This window comes from Salarias fasciatus, chromosome 13 (genome assembly GCF_902148845.1).
Source record: "Salarias fasciatus chromosome 13, fSalaFa1.1, whole genome shotgun sequence".
Lineage (NCBI taxonomy): Eukaryota > Metazoa > Chordata > Actinopteri > Blenniiformes > Blenniidae > Salarias > Salarias fasciatus.
In genome coordinates this window covers 15034645-15047876 of record NC_043757.1, presented here as the reverse complement: position 1 = coordinate 15047876, position 13232 = coordinate 15034645, and the positions used below count along the sequence as shown (strand labels likewise).

At 38.6% G+C, this 13232-nt stretch overlaps 1 protein-coding gene across 1 annotated transcript in view; it reads left to right on the top strand.

Annotated features, from left to right (window-relative positions):
• Positions 1–260: 260 nt before the first annotated feature.
• wdr27 (WD repeat domain 27) overlaps positions 261–13232 on the top strand; it is a 35711-nt gene continuing 22739 nt past the window's right edge. The window contains exons 1-15 of the mRNA XM_030106966.1: positions 261–395; positions 636–777; positions 1037–1161; positions 1399–1512; positions 1630–1681; positions 1955–2025; positions 2100–2217; positions 2340–2436; positions 4222–4313; positions 5072–5136; positions 5618–5730; positions 6638–6711; positions 12060–12129; positions 12594–12659; positions 12754–12857. Coding sequence (XP_029962826.1) covers positions 261–395; positions 636–777; positions 1037–1161; positions 1399–1512; positions 1630–1681; positions 1955–2025; positions 2100–2217; positions 2340–2436; positions 4222–4313; positions 5072–5136; positions 5618–5730; positions 6638–6711; positions 12060–12129; positions 12594–12659; positions 12754–12857 — 1438 coding nt within the window. The remainder of the gene's footprint in view (positions 396–635; positions 778–1036; positions 1162–1398; positions 1513–1629; positions 1682–1954; positions 2026–2099; positions 2218–2339; positions 2437–4221; positions 4314–5071; positions 5137–5617; positions 5731–6637; positions 6712–12059; positions 12130–12593; positions 12660–12753; positions 12858–13232) is intronic.

Below are 13232 nucleotides of genomic sequence, written 5' to 3'. Positions count from 1 at the left end.
AAGGCAGTAATTTATGATGAAGAGGAAATTATGAAGACTGGTGTGTGTTTTCATGTCAAAGGTAATTTTTTTTTTCCACTGGTCGTGTGTGATATCTTATTTCGATAGACGATTATTTGCTGCGGAAGTTGACCGGTGTCCTAGCAACCTGTGGCATTGTGCTAGAAATGTTAGCTGAGCTGTAGTACTAATATAATAATAATGTAATAGTACTTATTTTCCTCCGCATTCATCAGGCGGTTTGACGGACAGAAGCAGGAATGATTGAGAAGCTCAGGGTGGATTGTGAGAAGTTGTTGTCTCGCCAGCAGCTGGCCTGTGACCACTGTTATTTCAGCATTCCACTGCACGGAAAGGACATCGCGGTGTACAGCACCACGGACCTACTGCAGCAGGTGTGCTCAAAGTTTTTACCAAAACAAAATGGCTTTTATTGAACATGCTAAAAACAAAGGAGCCACCCATATTGTTAGGGACATTTCTTTTTTGCAAGACATTTTATAAATTTATCCTGCAATATGCATTATTGCAAAGGATTTTAAGATTGAGAGATTAGACAAGATCGAATGATAACAGGAACCTCTTCAGTGAAATCTGTTTAATTTAATTTCCAGTGAAAACTCTTTTGCCCACAGCCTCTGCTGCTCACTGGCCATCATGGGGAGGTCAGCGCCATGACTTTTGGACAGAGAAACGCTCCAGTTCTTCTGTGCTCTGCCTCTGATGATTATATTATTGTCTGGGATATTGAACTGTGCAAAAAGAGAACAGAGGAAGGTAAATAAAGTGGCCCTGTGACTTAAATGTTTACAACATGTCAGAAGCAAACCCAGAATATTTTTCCATCACTTTTAGTGTTATTTCTTCAGACAACCCCTTGTCACAGAGCAATTCTGTTTACAGGCCATGCAAAATATGGTGAAAACTTTAACAAGCCTGCCATCTAGTGAAACATTACTGAATAAGATTTCCCTCCCTCTTCTCCCTCAGTGCATCATCTTTCCTTTGAACATAATCAACCTTATTTCTTTTGCAGGCCGGGTTGCAGCAGGAACAGTGATTGGGACATTACTTGGAGAAGTTGTTCACCTTTCATTCTGTTTCTCTGATGAGCGAGTGGCTGCTTGCTCCAAAGAAACTACCTACATTCTCAATTCTACGGTACCAGTTCCACAAGCATTGGTTTCCTATAAAAGGCTCACTTGTGTCTTAGCTTGTCTAGTTGTTTAATTTGTCTGCTGTTTACAACAACACATCTTTATTAAAAGGTGTTTACTCGTGTGTCATCAGGATACAGGATAAATTGGTCGTTGTCTGTTGTCATTTTTTTCCTCCATGTTTCACAGATGCTTTGTCAGTGAGATTGCTCAGTTCAGATGTTGTCTTGTCTTGTCTTAGAGGCAGGAAGTGATCTGTACTTTGGTTAGCCACCATGGACCTGTAACATCAGCAGAATTTTGTCCTTGGAATAAAAATCTTCTTGTTACCACTTCAGAGGACCGCACATTTAAGGTACTCACTTAAGACCCATACTTTTTATTTATTGTATGCGTTGATGTATTGAAAGAAATACCAAATAACAACTCAAACACTGGAAAAGAAATGTTCTTCATCTTGTCTCTTTTTCAGGTTTGGGATTTACAGACTGAAGCTCTTTTCTACCAGTCATTTGTGCTCTCAGGTATATCACAGCCATTTAAATGTAATATTCCACTTCTCCTGTCTTCTGTGTCAGTCATTCATTTGATCATGATTCATAAAGGTGTAAATTTATTTTGTTCATTTCAGTTTCCTGTTCGCACATTCAAACAAGGTTTCAGACCTTTCGCATTTTAAGCAAAGATAAAGCTCAAGTTAATACATTTTAAACAACCGCAATGTTTCAAATACTATAGTTAAATTGTATAGCTGAGGAGTTAGACCTCTTAAAATAACTTATTTTAATTTTTTTTAGCATCTCCACTGCTCACTGCATTTTTCTCTGAGGAGAATAAGCACCTCATCGTTGGCTCAAATGATGGACAGGTAAGCAACTTATGCACAAATCCATAGAGCTGAGAGTTCATTTCACTAAGTTATAAGACACCTGTTTGTGTTAGGTGTGGTGCTTTTCTTTTAATGAGGACCACAAGTGTCACCTGGTGACCAGAATGGACCTCCAGAAGATGGAAAAGAGGCATAAAGTGTCCCAGGAGGCTGTGAACCATCACCAAACAGGTGAGCTTTCAAAAAGTGACACAGGACAGCAGAGTGAATTATTTGAATAACTGCCTTTTTCAGCTGCCTGAGCAGTTACTTACTTACTTACTTAAATACTCTCATTGCATCTTTTCTTCCAGATGTTGCTGAACACTCAGAAAAGGTGGAAACTTCCAAACCGGTCCTCAGAATTGCTTCTTGCAGACGATTTACAGACATCAATGCAGACCAACCAAAGTAAGGGAAAATAGCAGTGGAAAGTGTATTTCAAGTTGTCTTACTTCTTGACCTACATAAACTATTAAAAAGGTGACAGTGAAGTAGGTCATATTCTGCTTTGGAGCTTTGCTTCACTCAATTAGTTTGCAGGAAATGAAAAACTCCAAGGTGGATGTTGTAATGCCAGGACTGAGAGCGGTCTGACTCATTCACGCTCACACTCCAAATGATTTAACGCACCTCATTATTTGACTTAACCAAAAGGAAGATTTTTTTTTTTTTTTTTTTTGCCAGAGAATCTGAAAGTTGAAGTGAGGCATGATACTGCCAGTAATGAATCAAATTTAAAATGGTTTAGCTTGTTTATATTTCCACAAACTACTTTTAAGCTATCCAGGAAAATAGTTGCACACTTTTTACCACTGATGTGTCACGGATGTTCGATTGCCACAAAATCCTGGAACAAATTCTTGCTCGTGGACTAATTTCCCCACATGAGCACACAAACAGAAAACATGTCAGAGGAAGCTGCAGTCTCACAGCTCAGCTGTGTCAGACTGTCCAAACATTTGGTGTTATGACGGGAAGTGGGCAATTTAACAGCACGGACATAGCACCCTTTGTATTTTTTGGACCACTGAGTTGAAATGGACTGTGATGAAGAAAAGCATGTGATCTCAGAGCACTCTCTCCACGCCATCTTTACAAGAACTGCAAATGGGAGATTAAGTTTAGAAATGGTTTGATACACTGTTGACATCTCTGTCCGTAGTCACTATTTTAATAGTTTCCATCTGAGGATCTTTAATGAAGACAAGGCCTTGCTCAGATGTTGCATGAGAGGAATAAGCAGGTAGAGCAGTGTTTCTAAAAGTGTGGCGCGGACCTCCCCTTGGGGGCACCAGAGAGCTTCAGGGTGGTTGGGGGTGCAGCAGCAGCAGGAGTAATATGAGATCAGGGTATGCGTTTTTCAAGCAGGATTTATTTCCTTTTTATTTTTAAGAAGAAACCACAATTAAAATAATAAAAGGTTGATTATAATTAATTAACTAAAAGCAATTAGGCTATTTGGTTCAAAATCACAAGTTTAATAATTGCTTTTTAATACAAGTGGATCCCATCAGCCATTGACAGTCATATCTTTCAATGTGAAAACTACTACGCAGTATGGTATTTAATCAGATATTGCAACTTGCAGTGAAAAGTAAAGAAAAGAAAAGAACAGGAGTGATTTGGTTGCAGTGTAAGATTGTAACATCCCAACAGAGTGCAACTATTTATATGTTTAAAGGGTAATCGTGATATTAGGGTAATGCCACTGATTTTCATAGTAACATTTTTAGTAAATGACAGCAACTGAAACCACGTCTCTGCCACACCAACCAAAAAATACACCTTTGAGGAAGTGGAACAATGCAAGTATCATTGTTTTGATTTTACTCTTTTATGAAAGACATGCTGAGCATGAAAAAGTGATACCCTGAAATCTAAGCTATTTCACAATGCTCTCAGCATGTCGCTGAGTGCTGGAAGATAGATAAGAAAGCCAAACTTGTCATACTCTGCGTGGCAGAGTGAGTTTCCATCCTGCTAGGTGCATGTAGTTTAGACTACCACGAGTGAGAGGAAACTTGAATAAAGATCTATGGTCTTTCGGTGTGCATGCCCAACCACTCCATCATATCACTGTGTTTTTCTTCAGTGTGTGGTTTCATCGTGATTCCCCAAATGATCTGAAAAAATGCTTTTGAGGGAAATCCTGTAACACTGCTTTTCCATATGTTTCTGTGTAAGCTCCTGCAGGGCTGACAGCTGGTTTTGCATTGGGAGCTCTGATGGCTTGTATGTGGTGGATCTGGCTACCTCTGAACTCCAAGCAGCACTCTATTTCAAAGGTGGGCTGCTGGTAGGGTGATTTACCCAAGTTTTTTTTTTTTCTTCTTTTTTTAAAGAGCCTCCATGATTTATTTGAACTCGATTAAAGAATCACACATTTCCCCCCAAAAGCCTGTAAAATTCCTCCCCATAGCATAAAATCTGACTCTGGACAGATTTAACAGTACTATGCATGTATACATTGGAGCTTTCTACTCTGTCCAACAGTAGCAACGAGTTGCCCAAGTAGGAAATACTGTGGATGCTTTTCTCCCTCAGTGGAGAATTTGATGACTTGATGCATTTTACAAACATTTTCAGGAAAAGTGTAACAGCATACATCTCCGGCTCTTTCGATGTAACATTCAATATCGGATTCATAAAGCCAGTAACTCCTATAAAAGTGAAAAAAGAATAAAATAAATCTTTCTGTTTTGAAAGAACTTAAACCTATCCAATTCCATGAAGTGTTATTGAAATGCTCTTATAAAATTTTCTGCCAGACAAACAGAAGTTTCATTTGAGTGATGACAGAAGTGGACCAGTGAAGTAACCATCTTGTTTGGCTTGAATTACATATCAAAACAGTTTGTATGATTATGCAACTAAAATGATGCACTTTTGAAGATGGAACAAACTTGCCTCCCTCAGCCTCCAGCTTATTAACTTTCACTGGTTAACCATAGAAGGCCTCTGACGTACATGCCCGACTACCACATTTTGTTTGCATTCCTCACCTGAACCAGATGTCTGCTATGATCCTGTTTTATTCTTGTAGATCATCCTGACCTGAGCTTATGTATGGCAGGTTCATGGTCCGTCTCTTCTGAGTACAGCAACAAAGTGAGCATTTCCAACACTATCTCATCAAGAATGGGACTAATAAAGGTTTATCTAATCCAATCGTAAATAACTTTCAACAAGCAGCTTTGATTTGTCCTTTTAAACCGACTTCATGAGTGCAGTTGGTGTGGGAGTATCAGTGTTTCGGAATGTTTTAAGCAGTTGGTAATCAGTTTTGGTCGTGTTGCAACAGTAACACTGTCATCAGTCCCTACTGAGTTAGACTGTGATCTTCACAAATATGTCTGAATAGCAGTATGAGATATCATGCTTCAGCTTTAGCAAGATCTGACCTGAGAAAACCTGTTCAGGAAAAGTCATATTTATGTTCCTGCAGGGAGGCAGTTCTGTTCGGCAACACACTGACTTATCATTCTTTAGATCATCTTTAATATCAGTTGTAGAAGTGTCTTTAATTCCTCTCTTTCTTGCTTTAACAAATGGGTGTTTCATACTTCTGATCTATATATTTCTCCCACAGATGGTGTTTGTAGTGAGCTCTTTGTTTACTCCCTGCGTGGTCCTGCTGGAGCTCTGTCTGAGTGATCTCTTGAGGGTATCAGCTTGTGCTGAAGGCTTTTCAGTGTTTCCAAGGTAAATGTTAATGGAAATTTTTTTTATTATTATTTATGACAGACTTTTCCCTCTTGTTTTGTTGGTTTTCAGTATTGAGTAAGAAAACAAAACACAAACACTTTTGTCTTAGGAAACAGTTTTTCAGGGACAGTAGTCAGCAATTTGTCTTCATGGAACACAAATATTCTGTTATGCTTCATTTGTTTATTCAGTTGGATTTTGACAAACTTCTTCGTAGCGAACGTTTGGCTTAAGCTTCGAAAGATTCAGTTTAATGACTACATTTTTCATGTGTCTAAGCTCCTACATTCACTTAAGATTTGTCAAAGCTGTCAGTTCTGGATGTACTGCTTGAACCAGACAATTAAATGTATTATCCTTTCAATAATTTCACTTTATGAATGCCATAAATTTAAAAAAGGCCATTTGGGAAGAAATTCTGTTCATGTGAGCATTACTTATACCCCCATTGGTGATTACTTAACTAAACCCAGGAGCACAAAAAACCTGATGATTTCATTAATTTAATGAGTTTTCTACTTTACAGAATCACAATTAATGGACCAAACATAATCATGTCAGCTTGTTACAGCCTGCAAAAACAATGTGGCCAGAGAGATTTGTTACACACTCCAAACTAGTGAGTTTTTTTTTTTTTTTAATCCCTTTTCTCCAACTTGCAAAAGAATCCATGAGTGTGGCCTGCTTTCCTGTCAGTACCCTGCTGCCTATAATGCTTTCTGACGGTGGCATTTCCACATTAACTTTCCCCATTATAACCATTCATGCCATCTGGTTTTTCATGAGTCGACAATATGGTGGTACTGAGAATTCGAAGGACTAATAATCCATAACGGTGGAAAATGCTGTGCTACTCCATTTCCAGTAACTCTTTTACCCAGTCTCACCCCTCCCATGTTTTCAGTTCCCCTCCACTGTTCCAATCTCCTCTGAACGATGAGTTAAGGAGGAAGGAACCCAACCCTCCTAAACAGAAAGGTCAGTTGTTGTCTGAACACTCACCTCTCACTCACACTCATGAAATAAAAACAGAACAACTGCTGTTTGATGGCTTGTGCTTTTATAAGTTTGACCTATTGTACGGTTCACTCCATGACTCCCTCCTTCTCGGTTTTGCGCGACCTGAGATGGAGCTTTTAAATTTTGTTTGTAGAATCATAAAACGTGGTTCGGTTCTCATGAAAGCTTCGAAGACATTACCTGTAAACTAATGGCTGGACAGGATTATGAACTTGGCAGGTGTTGATGCATTAATTTTACATTAGTGTCAGGCCTCATCTGACTACTCGATGCCATTTTGACAGGCTCTACAATTAATGCATCAGTGAAAGTGCAGCACATTTTAACTAGCTCTTCGCAGTAGTGGATTTATAGGTAAAGTGAGCTTATTTGTGTTTCTCCGGTGTATTATTGGGACTTGGCAACATGAAACCATTCTCCTGGAGACACACATTATGCTGAGGTTGACATGTTCCTCTTACATAGGGTGCTGTGAAAGCCATTATTATCTGGACTCCCCACAGCTGGAATGAAAGGATTTTCCTTTGCCAGACTATGTAGGAGATCTCATGCGGAGTCTGGAGTTGCCTTGTGCCTGCAACGTCAAACTGAAAACCACAAGCATTTACGGATAACCAACCATGTCGGCCCCATGCAACTCTACGTTCCTGAAGATATTTAAAGAATTGTATACAAATTACACCATAAACCTCCAAGATCCCTCAAAAGAAAAACGTTCTTCCATTGTAAGTGGAGCACGTCTGAGGGAGCTCTTTCAAAAAGGCTGGAACTGCGAAATAAGTAGGTCTGTTGCCATATGGCACTGATATGTGAAATCATCATGAAGTTAACCAGGGTAGCTGGCTGGATGAGACATTCAGCATGTGTTACTTTTTGTGTTGTTCATGCTGACATTACAGATTGTGGATTAAGTCATCTTACTTACAGGTTATCACCTGGCCAGTATGAAAGGAGCAAGCATTGACCAGAATATGCAAGTTTAGAACTCACTCTTTGCATTTATGTACATACGTTTGTATATTTCGCCTGTCACTGTTGGGGTTCTTTGCATGTTGATGGATTGTGGACCTGTCCCAGTTTTGTCCACCTGACTTGTTTTCTTAAATTGAGGGGTTCTGATCACAGTATGTCCTGAACTGATGCAGTTTTATTACTGATTATTATAAGACACCTGTATCAGGTTTCATTATTCTGATACGTAATATACATATCTGATATGTGAATTATAATTAATTTTGAAAATTGCTATAAATAGGCAAACAGGACATATGATCTTTGCATCTTTGTAATTTGGGATTTGTTCATCCAACAGAGTTCTTTTTCTTTCTTGACCCAATTCTAACGATAAGGAACTGTGCCATGTCTTTTTTTTTTTTTTAACAATTCTTTATTGATTACTTGTTGCAGTTGTTGACTGGTTCACCTCCAAGCATCAGGATATTCAGCCCCAAAAAAGCCCAGACACCTTTAGTTTTCTGAAAGACTGTTGTTGTGAGGCTGAGGTATACATAATGAGCTATAAAAGAAGCACGAGGCAAACTGCTGTGATTTTATGCAGATATAACCTGAGATGGAAATTTGTCTGAAACTCTCACCTCAGATCATGTCAAGTGTAAAGTCAGCGTAAATATGAGATTTTTTACTGCCGTGTAAAACTAAATGACTGTTATATATCAGCAGGAGGTCAATAGGGCTGTTAGGTAAAAATAAGTGATTGTATCTCCATGTAATTAGATCTCAAGGCTAAAAGTCTGAGCTTTGGCGTATCTCATGTTATTTCTGAATGAAAACGACTTCTGTTTTTTTGTTTTTGTTTTTTTTTTTGATTGAAACAATGATGTATGGCTTCAGTGTATAGTGAAATACTTGGTTGATAAAGTTAATTCATTTGTCCTTTCAACTTGGAGAAAACAAATATAAAAGAGGAAAGGAAGATGGATGGGATTAAAATTGGTACTTTTGAAGAACCAGTGCGATCCGAACATTATAATGTTCAGAGAAAAAAGTTGATGAATGAACTGGTATCAAACTGCAGACTTTCAAATTCAAAAGGAAAGGAACCGATCACTTGTTTAAAAAAAACACACGTAACAGAAAAATTAAATCAAATCACGTTCAGACTGTTGTGATATACCAAACAAATTCAATCAGCGTCGTTACACTTCGGGATGATGTATACAACATACACTATAACTTACATTTTCCTAGGAAAGCAAGAAAATCTAAACAAAATCCACTGTCCATTAAGTGGGAAAAACAAACAAACAAACAAACGGAAAAAACGCCATAAGGTCAGGCACCTGAAAGTTTGTTTGAAGCATTGTGGCAAGGGTTTAAACCAGGGGTGGGCATTCCTGGTCCTGGAGAGCTGCAGCCCTGCATGTTTTCCATGTCTCCCTGCTTCAACACACCTGAATCTCATGAAGATTCATGGCCATGTCCAGCAGAAAGCCTGATAACGAGCCACATTGCAATCAGCTGTGTTGAAGCAGGGAGACATGGAAAACATGCAGGGCTGCAGCCCTCCAGGACCAGGAATGCAAACCCCGTGTTAAAACTGTTGCGACAATGCGCGAAAGTCAGAGGTGCTTGTTGTGGAACACCAGGACAAGACCAAACAAACAAAACAATACAACAATGTAAAACAAACGAAAAATGGACCTTGATTGTAACTTCATCATGAGGACTGATGACCTGCCCTTAGTCTGACCCATCACCCATTACCTGGTTGCCTTGGGAGACCCTGCCAGGGGCATAAAGCCCCGGACAATATAGCTCCTGGGATCACGCGGGCGCTCAAACTCCCCCACCACTTTAAGGTGGCAGGTCAGGGGGGAGAAAAAAAAAAATCAAACAAATCACATTCAAACTGTTGTGATATACCAAAGAAATTCAATCAGCGTCGTTACACTTCGGGATGATGCATACAACAGACACTATAACAACACAACTAAACAATCGGCTTGGCCGAGGAACCTCAACCCTTCAACACGTGCTTAAAAGTAAGTCATACGAGGACCGAAAAACATGAAAAAATATACTAGAAAAAGTGAGTGCAAAAGTTACAACGATACCATGAAATCAATCATAGGCTTTCCAGAACCTCTGGTCTTAAAAATAAACTGAAACTTACATTTTCCTAGGAAAACAAGAAAAACTAAGCAAAGTGCACTATCCATTAATTGGAAAAAAACACAAAAAAAAAAACGTCATGATGTACAGTATACTCAGGGAGACATGGAAAACATGCAGGTCTGCAGCCCTGCACACACAAGCACCTCTGACTTGGGCGCATTGTCGCAGCAGTCTAAACCAGGGGTGGGCATTCCTGGTCCTTGAGGGCCGCAGCCCTGCTTGTTTTCCCATGTCTCCCTGCTTCAACACAGCTGATTGCAATGTGGCTCGTTATCAGGCCTTCTGCCGGACTTGGCCATGAACCTTCATGAGATTCAGGTGTTCAAGATTCACCCTTAAGAGGACGCTGATGTGCAGGACGTGACACAGGCATCTCTAAAAGCAAAGATTAAAGATGAAAACATAATAAATCAGTGCAACAAGAGTGACAAAGTGTTGTCATTATGAATTGGAGAATGTACTCACATTTATTACCTACTAGGCAACACAAAAACATGACATTGTTAGCCAAGATTTATATTTTAGAACAATATGATGGCATTTTAACAAAAATTGTTCTGTTCCTGGGGCTTGTGTCATTTGGAGTTGTTTCTACTTGGACAATTCACTTGTACTGCATATTTCAACAAGAAGGTTAAAAACTTTTCAATGACAAACAACAAATGCAGAAGAATACTCAGAATAAAATGGAGGGCAGGGAAATGATTTCTCTCCCATTTTTCCAAACTATCAGCAGCTGAAGAGGGAGTGGACGGGGAAAATCCAGAGGGCATCAAGCCATATTTAAAGATAAAACACCACATTTGATGTTTTGTATAGGGTGGGAAGCTAAAATGTTGCAGTTCAAAGGGGTTAGTGTAACGCCAGAAGAAAATAGCTGCTGTGTGAATAGGTTCCATACCGCCATCACATACATCTAGGTTTCACTTAAAGTGCTTGATCAGGGAATTAACATCTGCCTGGTGACATTTGCAAAGAAAACACAACATCTCTGTACTAACTCAGTGCAGCATCCGAGCTCTCACTTCAGCAACCCTGGGACTCACTTTGGTGGTAGAAACATCTATTTCATAGATGGTGGTTTGCAAAAAGTTGTACATATTTGCCAGATTGTGGTTGTATGAAGTCCCAAAAACAAAGTGAGCCTCTAAAAAGCTCCTAAAAACAGGCAAGAGAGTCCAGTGACTTGCAGATTACTTTGTGTTTGTCAATGATGATGAAATATTTGCAGATTGCGCTTCTCTGGGTTCCCACTGCCAGAAGACAGGGTTGACGGCTTTCCTTCATGCTGTCCAGATGCCCTTGGATTCTAGTCCTAGTCTGTGACACAATAACTTCATTTAGTGTTTTTGAAATAAGTCACAGTTCATTAATCATTTTCTCTTGTAATTTCCAATCAGAAAAAAGCGTGTGTTGGCAATGCTGATCAAACATGGAAACCACTCCTCGATAAGAAATTGTTTTGAAAATAACCAGATGTGTTTCTCTTGCACTGGGTGGTTTCAGTCAGTAGAATTTTCTGCAGACAGTGCAATCCCAAAGTTTTTCAGGAGCTTGAAAGAATTATTAAAAATGAGGTGATTCTGGAGTTTGGTGATCTGTTTGTTCTGCTGATTTCTTACAAAGAAATTCATAATTTACTTGAGCTGTCATTACTTGACAAATGCAGCATTGCTATTTATTCTCTTTTATTTATTTGCACCTACAATTCTACATTTAAGTGTATGAAATGTTTTTCTTGGTTAGCTTTGTGTTTGACAGGCGGGTACTGTAGTTTGAAAGCTTGGCACATTTTAACGGCTGTGGAAAAAGTGAGCTTGTTGTAACATAGTAAAGGCACTGACAGGAAACAGGGAGCCAAATGAACCATCCCACAGTTTTTGGCTGATGCACCTAATTTTTACAGCTCAGAGTGGTCTCCCTATAATCCTCAGTCTGAATCTCTTGTATAATTTATGAAGGCCACCCAGGTGTAAGGAGCAGTTGTATTACAAATATACAGATAATGAATAGAAATATTTTTAGTTCACTCGTGCCAATGCTCCTCTACCATTGCATCTTTTCATTTGAGAAAACTTCATTTCTATTTTTCATTTATACTCTTGATTTTAGAAGACGATTTATCCTCTTTTTGGTTTGTGTTTCACCAAACATATTGTTTTTTTTCTAAGGAAATATGAAGGATAAGCCTCTGGTTTTTCATTCAAAAGTGAAGTCTTCTGGTTACACTCATGCCCCAAGGTAAGTGAACTTTTTGCCAGAAAACCAAATTAGATTTTATTATATTGGCTACCACTTAAGCAAGCAGCAAACCTATAGCAATCATTTTGAGGAAATAAGAAATGGAAGTTATTTTTCCATATCTTGTATTTCTTTATTTTCTTAAAACGAGTCCTCTTAAAGAGGTAGACGGTTTCCACTAATATTATGGTTTTGAGGCCTCCCTGTATTGGGAGCAGTATATAAATATATATCACACACGTAAAACCGCTTAAATAAAAAGTATCCACAAGATACTCTTTACCATAGCTCTTGACCTTTATGGGTACTTAATACTTAATCCTTCTCAACACTCAATAGGCTTTAAAAAAAAATCATCCTTTTTCAGTTAATATTGAAAAAATAAAAGCTGCTGAAATGAACTCTGTAGAATGACATGAAACATTGCATCAGGTTCTCAAGTTTTTTTCTGTTTAACTTTTCAGAAAAATGATGTTCACTCCCAAAATAAATGTTCCAAAGGTTTCCTCTAAACAGAGCAACAAAAATACGTGAGTATTTGAAGTATGCTTACCACATGAGGGGTTCAGAACATTTTACACATAGATTTTATCTTCAATCAGCATTTGTTTTTTTGTCATTTAGAGGTTTACACCTTCAAGATTACCCAGTGGACAGTGCAGCGCCAACTGTCCCATGTACTGAGCAAAGCATTGCCAACAAACAGGTCTCATGTCTTCAGTTTTCAGGTGAGTGACGTCCTGTGATTCCTCACTTAATGATTTAAATATGTTTTTAACATGACTCAATACATAGTCAAAGCAGATAAATATGATTACTTAAAATGATTTTCAAAACCCAATGATGACTAAAAAGAATGAATAGCATTTGAGGTTTCCATCATCAATTCTTCTGTAACTCTTTAACCAACTCGATGCTGTGAGGCACTGAACCAATCCAAGCTAACTGTGTAAGATTTGGCCCTGGCCAGCTTGTATTAAAAGTGTTGTCAATTTTTATACTATATTATAAGATAAATGTTTCTCTGACAAGATATTCTCCCATTTCGGTATGAATAAATCAACAGTTTGGTCATTGATGTGTAAAACAATTGGTTGTCTTGT